This window comes from Pecten maximus, chromosome 2, assembly GCF_902652985.1.
Source record: "Pecten maximus chromosome 2, xPecMax1.1, whole genome shotgun sequence".
NCBI lineage: Eukaryota > Metazoa > Mollusca > Bivalvia > Pectinida > Pectinidae > Pecten > Pecten maximus.
Genome location: NC_047016.1, coordinates 21,186,313 through 21,196,939, shown reverse-complemented (window position 1 = coordinate 21,196,939; position 10,627 = coordinate 21,186,313). Strand labels below are relative to the sequence as shown.

The 10,627-nt window shown below is 31.1% G+C and overlaps 1 protein-coding gene across 1 annotated transcript; it reads right to left on the bottom strand.

The window, feature by feature from the left end:
• Positions 1-499: 499 nt before the first annotated feature.
• LOC117321498 (barH-like 1 homeobox protein) lies at positions 500-2,833 on the bottom strand. The gene is made up of 3 exons (XM_033875915.1): positions 2,255-2,833; positions 1,761-1,980; positions 500-971 (listed from the first exon to the last, which is right to left on the bottom strand). The coding sequence occupies exons 1-3, from the start codon at positions 2,586-2,588 to the stop codon at positions 752-754; spliced, it is 774 nt and encodes a 257-aa protein (XP_033731806.1). The 5' UTR covers positions 2,589-2,833; the 3' UTR covers positions 500-751.
• Positions 2,834-10,627: the final 7,794 nt, after the last annotated feature.

The following is a 10,627-nucleotide window of genomic DNA, read 5'->3' as shown; positions in this document are numbered from 1 at the left end:
TTTCATTTGAAAGAAAAAGAAATATGTGTGACAGGTTTAGTAAATACAAAAGTCTATTATTATTGAAAGATGTAAGAGTAGGTACATTCTATATATGCTATATATTTTAAAAGTCTCCCGCCTATTTATATGAATGCAATATAAATCAAAACATATACATGTTTCTAAATAAGATGTTATCGATGCTATCATGAACGAAGCAGATTTCCTAAGAAAGACAAAACTCAAGTATATTTTGTGTGTCAACTTCACCTGCTGGCATGCATTCCATGAGGAAATAAAGGATGCCTTGCTAAGTAATTGATACGGATATACCTTTTACGATAAATGACCACCGCCAGCAATAACACTGAGCGCTGATTAAGCGATATGAAGCTGGAAAGAAGTATTGTTTCCGTATTGTGAGTGTTGGAAAACATATTTCAATTACTTTAATATGAGTGCTGTGATCAGATCATACTGTTCAATTAAATGAACAAACAAATCAACAAGTGTGATATATCTTTAAAATATTTAATATAAACATAAACTTCTTATCATAAAAGTGAATAACAATACATATTTTAACAAAACAGTTCTCGTTAAACATACCAACACGTATCATTGCCATAATCATTTCAGCTAATTCCCTTCTAAACCGTTGACATGATTTTGAAGGCATCTTCTTATTATTTGTAAGGGAATCCAGTTTTATCAGGAATCTGATCAATAAGTCTCTATAATTACTTAGTACATAATTTATGATGGCGATCTAAAGAAAAACAGGAGGCATAAGCGGCCTCGTTGGCAGTACAGGCGGCGATAAATGGTTCGTATGTTGTAGATAAAGTCCATTAGGGAGAAACGAAGAGGCAGGTTCGCCATACCCTGACCAATAGGGGTTCGTCACCATCATCCTTTGTACACTAGCGAAATTCCCGGCCTCCGCCAAAAGTTCTAATCCAACAGCAGTCTGTCGCTTCCATTTAGTTCTGAAAAAAAGGAACCTTTTTTTTTCATTTCCTGTTTGTTTTGTTTTTATTATATTGTACATCTCATCCCATTATACATCATTGATATACAAATGGAATGACAAAGTTTTGTATCATTATTCAATTCCAAACAATGACATTATCACCAGCACTGTCACGAGACGCCTTGCTCTATCTTTAAAGATCTCGTATATCTCTCACGCCTTCCAATCGTCCTAAAGTTCCAAATTAATATACGGCATTTGCAGCATCACAATAGCTTTAAAAAGCTGTTTCGATGACTAAACGTAGTTCTACTAATATATAATTTACTTTCGACATAATCATATCCCTTTCTATGTTATAGCTGAATACCTGATATGATTGTGCACGTGGCTTGAAATAGGTTCGGTGAATAATTATTTGGATTTTCGAGTGACTGGTGTGCTGTCGTATATTCAATATTCATGATCGATAGCATTCTCAGGCACAAAATGGCTCCATAGTAATAATTGATGACAGCAATTTATTTATCATAAACAACGAGAAAAAGGTTGACACGAGCCTAATAACTGATGGTGTGAAAGAGAATATTGATTTTCATTAGAAATCGGCATGAAATTATCATTATTGATATTTATCGATAACGGTAAAACTAAGATCATTACAGGACTTGAATACGTCATATACAGCGTTAATGATTTTACATGTTACATATATTCTCACAGAACACAAATAAAACCGAAGAGACGCTAACCAACTCGATAAATTGTTATGGCAGTGCTAATTTCTCTTTCCTGAACTACCCACCTTCTATTCTGGTACCACGTCTTCACTTGAGTGTCCGTCAGGTTGAGTTTTGCAGCAAGCTCCATCCGATCCTGGACACTTAGGTATTTTTGACGTTCGAAAATTTTTTCCAAACTGTTTAGCTGGTGATCTGTGAATGCAGTTCTTGCCTTTCTAGGCTTTTTCACTTTCGAACTGTATGTTGTATGTTCATGGTGGCCTAGTAATCTATCTGTATAACCTGCAAACGTATCAAAGCACATGTTTAGTACTAACACATGATATCATCAATGCCTAATATATATATACATATAAAAGAAAAAAAAAAATAATAAAAAAAACCCAAAACAATCGTATTATTTAAAATATAGTTATATTATTTACTATATATTCTACAATGTGTTTTCGTATATTTTAGAAAGTTTGAAAGTATCATTTTATCCGTTTGCCATACTGTCCAACTATCCATATAAGTAGAAATCAGTATAAGATATAACTGGTGATGATTTACATACCTTCTTGTGGTGAATCTAAGGAGCCACTGTAGACAGAATCACTACTAACTGACGGCACTCGTTGGTCACTAGGACTAATGATACCAGATAATCCCTGACAATTGTCTTTGTTATAACGTGAATCTGAGAGAATGTCTGTGATGAGGAAAGATGGTCGTTGTGGCGTCTTGGCTGGAATAACATCAGAAGATGAACCACAATCGCGACATCCACCTCCAGTGAGCATTGTCTGTATGGAATGGGAGGTGTTGTGTGTAACACTTTCCTCGTCATCGTCAATATTGACGTCCTCCTCACTGTCAGAATAATCTCGTTCTTCACTCATATTTTTCATTACTGATTCCTCAGGAAAGGCTCCCGATCTGATAATTTCTTGAAAAAGATGTTTTAAAACGCGAAACAAGTAGGTGCTTAGACGTCCTACCTGTTGTCCAAGACGTGATACCAAGCAATATAATTTGTTGTTATAAGTATCAATTCTGTTGCATGTGTGTATCCTTTCATATGTCTATTTCGATGAGTAGAAGGACTCGATTACCTATCATAACCCGTTGTATAAACACATTAGCAGACACCTTACAACTATCTCACCACACACAATGCATTAGTATATTAATATAACTGCATTTAACTCCTGTACTGATCAGCCAATCACAGCGAGGGGGCGGATCCCTACGACAGGTGTCGATTAAACGCCGTATGTTTAGACACGGTGTGTGACAGTAAGCCGGATGGCTGGACGGTTTTACTATAGAAAACAATATTGGAGCATAATTACATACCTGAGTACAGTTGAAACAGAAGTTCAAAAGTCGAATCCTTTTCCTGGATGGGTGGGTTGGCGACATATATACAAATACCGCAATTTGATAGCTGGGTGGCGATATAAATCTCCTGACGCTACGCATTACATTGACAAGAAACATGTTAGGTATTCAAGTCACATGACTTTCAGGTTCAACATGCCTCTTTCTATTTTATTTCAAGGCAATTGATATGTATAAAATGCGATTATATGTGACTTTCAGTACAAAATGAACAATCCAAAAATATAAATAATGCCTGGCCGCATGAATACATTGTACGACATTTACAATAAATAAGCTCATAATATATTCAGAAACTCGAAACCGAAATCGATTTATTTTTCATGTTTCCCTGTTGCCTGTAAAAGGTTGAACCAAAACACCACGTACTTATATATTGATTTGTATTATTTACCTGAATACAGTAATCTAATGGCATGGTTTTGTTTTGTTTTGTGTTTCGTTTTGTTTCCAAAGTTAGAGTATCTATTTCCTTCTGCGCTAAAGCATACATATGGTTTATGCTTATGATCCAGTTATAGACTGGAACGGATGTTATTGCAATTATTATTGTTTTCTTCTTTGAAAATGAAATGACGATTTTTAGATGATATTACCATAGTATCACTTACGCACGAGACTAATTTCCTCAAAGATGGAAATCATTTATATGTTGTTTTTGTGTTTTTGTTGTAGTTGCTGTTTGTGGTGTTGTCGTTTTTTTCTGTTAATATTTACTCATCTTTTAATTCGGTTGTTGTTTTTGTTAATATTAACTGTTCTATTAATTCAGTTGTTACTTTTCTTTTCCAGGAAAGACGAACGCTCTCTATATGTTCTAGTAACATCGGATAGAATGCGTCTCGTGTAAAAAATGAAAACATGTCGGCATATTATCGTCGTCAGTGTAACTACATTTCGTAAAATATTACATGTGTTTATGCTATATTTTCATTTTGATAACGCCGCATTACCCGAGGTTGGCAGATAGACATGGAGGGTGTCGTCTGTCAAGCAAAAGACGGTTCCCCTTTCTGAACTCTTGATATTATGGTATTGTTCATTTTCACATGCATATTATGACCTTCTTTCTGATAGTTCTGTGTGAAAACATATGTTTCAACTTGCTCCTTTTAGAATTAGTGATATTATTGAATACCACAGTCCAAGGGATGGTTCATGTTTATATTACTTCATCCGAAATCCGAAAAAAATCACAGGTCACTTCAATGTTATCTGCAATGATGAAAAATATACATGAAGATCAATAGAGGATGCATACAAATTGTCAAAATCCTTAAATAGAGGAAGGAGAATTAACATCGACAGTGAGTAGACAGAAATTCTACAAACAATATGAAAACAATATACCAACCCAGTGTATTTGTTTTAAATGATTCCACTGCTGTATACTTTTCTTCACTTTTCATTTAGTTTGTTTATTGTCATATATTTCACCTATCAAGGTTTATTATCATATAACCAAACGTTTCTTATTTATTTTCATCGATTTCACTTTTTTCTTTACATAATACCCTATGTGTTATATTTATCAAATACCTCTCATTGTGTAAGGTTTATTTAATACGCCTCACTGTGTTAAGTTTATTTGATACATCTCGCTGTGTTAAGTTTATTTGATACATCTCACTGTTCGAGTTTAGTTGAAACATCTCACTGTGTTATATTTATTATATACATCTCACTGTTTTGATTTTATTTGATACATCTCACTGTGTAAGGTTTATTTGATACATCTCACTGTGTAAGGTTTATTTGATACATCCCACTGTGTAAGGTTTATTTGATACATCTCACTATGTTATATTTATTTGATACATCTCACTGTATTATATTTATTAGATACATCTCACTGTGTTATATTTATTTGATACATCTTACTGTGTAAGGTTTATTTGATACATCTCACTGTTTTGTATTTATTTGATACATCCCACTGGGTTATATTTATTAGATACATCTCACTGTCTTATATTTATTTGATACATCTCACTTTTTATGGTTTATTAGATACATCTCACTGTGTAAGGTTTATTTGATACATCTCACTGTGTTATATTTATTAGATACATCTCACTGTGTTATATTTATTTGATACATCTCACTGTGTAAGGTTTATTTGATACATCTCACTGTTTTGTATTTATTTGATACATCCCACTGGGTTATATTTATTAGATACATCTCACTGTGTAAGGTTTATTTGATACATCTCACTGTTTTGTATTTATTTGATACATCCCAGTGTGTTAGGTTTATTTGATACATCTCACTATGTTATATTTATTTGATACATCTCACTATGTTATATTTATTAGATACATCCCACTGGGTTATATTTATGAGATAAATCTCACTGTGTAAGGTTTATTAGATACATCTCACTATGTTATATTTATTTGATACATCTCACTGTGTAAGGTTTATTTGATACATCTCACTGTGTTAGGTTTATTAGATACATCTCACAATGTTATATTTATTAGATACATCTCACTGTGTAAGGTTTATTTGATACATCTCACTGTTTAAGGTTTATTTGATACATCTCACTGTTTTATATTTATTTGATACATTTCACTGTGTTATAGTTATTAGATACATCCCACTGGGTTATATTTATTAGATACATCTCACTGTGTTAGGTTTATTAGATACATCTCACTGTTCGAGTTTATTTGATACATCTCACTGTGTTATATTTATTAGATACATCTCACTGTGTTATATTTATTAGATACATCTCACAGTGTTAAGTTTATTAGATACATCTCACTGTGTTATATTTATTCGATACATCTCACTGTGTAAGGTTTATTAGATACATCTCACTGTGTTAGGTTTATTAGATACATCTCACTGTGTTAGGTTTATTAGATACATCTCACTGGGTTATATTTATTTGATACATCTCACTGTGTAAGGTTTATTAGATACATCTCACTGTGTTATATTTATTTGATACATCCCACTGTGTTAGGTTTATTTGATACATCTCACTGTTCGAGTTTATTTGATACATCTCACTGTGTTAAGTTTATTTGATACATCTCACTGTGTTATATTTATTTGATACATCCCACTGGGTTATATTTATTAGATACATCTCACTATGTTATATTAATTTGATACATCCCACTGTGTAAGGTTTATTAGATACATCTCACTATGTTATATTAATTTGATACATCTCACTGTGTAAGGTTTATTAGATACATCTCACAATGTTATATTTATTAGATACATCTCACTGTGTAAGGTTTATTTGATACATCCCACTGTGTAAGGTTTATTAGATACATCTCACTATGTTATATTAATTGATACATCTCACTGTGTAAGGTTTATTAGATACATCTCACTGTGTAAGGTTTATTAGATACATCTCACTATGTTATATTTATTAGATACATCTCACTGTGTAAGGTTTATTTGATACATCCCACTGTGTTATATTTATTAGATACATCTCACTGTGTTATATTTATTTGATACATCTCACTTTGTATGGTTTATTAGATACATCTCACTGTGTTATATTCATTTGATACATCTCACTTTGTATGGTTTATTAGATAAATCTCACTGTGTTATATTTATTTGATACATCTCACTATGTTATATTTATTCGATACATCTCACTGTGTAAGGTTTATTAGATACATCTCACTGTTTTATATTAATTTGATACATCTCACTGTGTTAGGTTTATTAGATACATCTCACTGGGTTATATTTATTTGATACATCTCACTGTGTAAGGTTTATTAGATACATCTCACTATGTTATATTAATTTGATACATCCCACTGTGTTAGGTTTATTTGATACATCTCACTGTTCGAGTTTATTTGATACATCTCACTGTGTTATATTTATTTGATACATCCCACTGGGTTATATTTATTAGATACATCTCACTATGTTATATTAATTTGATACATCCCACTGTGTAAGGTTTATTAGATACATCTCACTATGTTATATTCATTTGATACATCTCACTGTGTAAGGTTTATTAGATACATCTCACAATGTTATATTTATTAGATACATCTCACTGTGTAAGGTTTATTTGATACATCTCACTGTGTAAGGTTTATTTGATACATCTCACTGTGTTATATTTATTAGATACATCTCACTGTGTAAGGTTTATTTGATACATCCCACTGTGTTATATTTATTAGATACATCTCACTGTGTTATATTTATTTGATACATCTCACTTTGTATGGTTTATTAGATACATCTCACTGTGTTATATTTATTTGATACATCTCACTATGTTATATTCATTTGATACATCTCACTTTGTATGGTTTATTAGATACATCTCACTGTGTTATATTTATTTGATACATCTCACTATGTTATATTTATTCGATACATCTCACTTTGTATGGTTTATTAGATACATCCCACTGGGTTATATTTATTAGATATATCTCACTGTGTTAGGTTTATTAGATACATCTCACTGTGTAAGGTTTATTAGATACATCTCACTGTGTAAGGTTTATTTGATACATCTCACTGTGTTATATTATTTGATACATCTCACTGTATTATATTTATTAGATACATCTCACTATGTTATATTCATTTGATACATCTCACTTTGTATGGTTTATTAGATACATCTCACTGTGTTATATTTATTAGATACATCTCACTGTGTTATATTTATTTGATACATCTCACTTTGTATGGTTTATTAGATACATCTCACTATGTTATATTCATTTGATACATCTCACTTTGTATGGTTTATTAGATACATCTCACTGTGTTATATTTATTAGATACATCTCACTGTGTTATATTTATTTGATACATCTCACTTTGTATGGTTTATTAGATACATCTCACTATGTTATATTCATTTGATACATCTCACTTTGTATGGTTTATTAGATACATCTCACTGTGTTATATTTATTAGATACATCTCACTGTGTTATATTTATTATATACATCTCACTGTGTAAGGTTTATTTGATACATCTCACTGTGTTATATTTATTGGATACATCTCACTGTGTAAGGTTTATTTGATACATCTCACTGTGTTATATTTATTATATACATCTCACTGTGTAAGGTTTATTAGATACATCTCACTATGTTATATTTATTAGATACATCTCACTGTGTTATATTTATTAGATACATCTCACTGTGTTATATTTATTAGATACATCTCACTGTGTTATATTTATTAGATACATCTCACTGTGTTATATTTATTTGTTACACCTCACTGTGTTAGGTTTATTTGATCAATCTCACTTGACTTAGTATATAAGATAGATTTCACTGTACTTAGTATATAAGATACATCTCACTGTACTTAGTATATAAGATACATCTCACTGTACTTAGTATATAAGATACATCTCACTGTACTTAGTATATAAGATACATCTCACTGTACTTAGTATATAAGATACATCTCACTGTGTAAGGTTCTTACTGTCATCTTACTGTACTAGGTGTTACTAGGTATAATACTCTTTATGTTATATTTGGCATGATTTGCAACTATTTATATATTTAAATTTTACGTTCGTCATATTTTTTTTCTATACTGTAGGGCCAGAAACTGGTGTTAATCTTTCCGATTCAGGTTACAGTAAAGCCGAAATAAATGCCAATGGCACCACAGGAAAACAAATTGTACAGGAAAACACCGTGTACCGCTTTATCATATCGCATATAACTTAGCAAACAAGCACGATGTTGGTATATAAAATATGAACTAGTATACAAACTTGGTTAGATTATTATCATATATATGTTGCTGTGATACGTCTATAGATTCCCCTTCATGTCTTCGTGACTACGTTTTTTATATAGTCGTTTGCTCATTTTCTTATATTCCACTTTTTCAGACTTGTCTTTTATATATATACCTCTTATATTCCACTTTTTCAGACTTGTTTATCTATATATATACCTATTATTTTCCAATTTTTCAGACTTGTTTTTTATATATATCTATTATATTCCACTTTTTCAGACTTGGTTTTTTTTATATATACCTACTATATTCTACTTTTTCAGACTTGTCTTTTATATATATACCTCTTATATTCCACTTTTTCAGACTTGTTTATCTATATATATACCTATTTTTTTCCAATTTTTCAGACTTGTTTTTTTTTATATATACCTATTATATTCCACTTTCTTTTTCAGACTTGTTTTTTATATATATACTTCTTATATTCCACTTTTTCAGACTTTATTTGATATATACCTATTATATTCCACTTTTTCAGACTTGCTTATCTATATATATACCTATTATTTTCCAATTTTTCAGACTTGTTTTTTTTTATATATATATATCTATTATATTCCACTTTTTCAGACTTGTTTTGATATATATCTATATATATATATACCTATTATATTTTACTTTATTAGGTTTTCTGTTCCTAGTATATTAAATTGTGTCATACTTTTCATAACCACTGGGATATATTAATGATTTATAGATTTCATGTTCGGTTTAAAATATTTCATTTGTGATACTCTCTTATATCACTGCATTTCTTTATTTCTTAATTTCCGAAATAAGATCAAATGTAGACAATAATTATGTGTCTAATTTTGTAAGCATTTTGTTAAATCATGCTGTCTTTTAGGACATGATGTCACTCTGACATTTTTATTTGTATGATGTCCCTAGCATCACTGGCGCGAGTCCTAGAAGGACGAAACAGGTGTATGATTCCCTAGCATTACTGACGAGACCTAGAAGGCCAAAACAGTTGCATGATATCCCTACAGTCACTGACGAGTCCTAAAGGACGAAAAACCGTATGATGTCCCTACCATCACTGACGAGTCCTAGATGGACGAAACAGCTGTATAATGTCCCTACAATCACTGGCGTGTTCTAGAAGTACGAAACAGCTGTATGATGTCCCTAGCATCACTGACGACTTTAACATTTTTGAACATTGTATTAATAAAGCTTATTAAGAACGTGTACTGAACCGTGTCACTATTTAAATTAAGTTATAAACAATTAAATATATATTATCTTTAAAAAAATAATCTTTTATTTTTTGCAATTCACCAACTGCAATAAAATACTGATCTATGTATTCTAGAGAATGCATTGCTAAATAATCTAGTCCTAAACCATGCTCGTTGTTAAAAGAGCGTAAGGATTAAGTGAGAGTTATTTATTCGTGTTTATAGATACAAAATGTATTAACATAATTATCATATATGTATATATATCGAAATAAAACACATTTATATTCATATTTTCTTTTGCATCAGGATGAAATTAGTCATATTTACTGAAGATGGAGTGAGCAATCAATCAATGTACAGTGTGACTTCCCAACACCCACCCTCATCTGTATAATCAAAGTGTTACAAACATATAATAGGCATATAAACATGTAAATATGACTTAACACAAAATCAAATGGCGTCTTGTAATTGCATCACACTTCGTTATATTTCTGATAGTGTCACTTGTTTGAATAGGTACACAGGACTATACATCATGACATAAAAATAC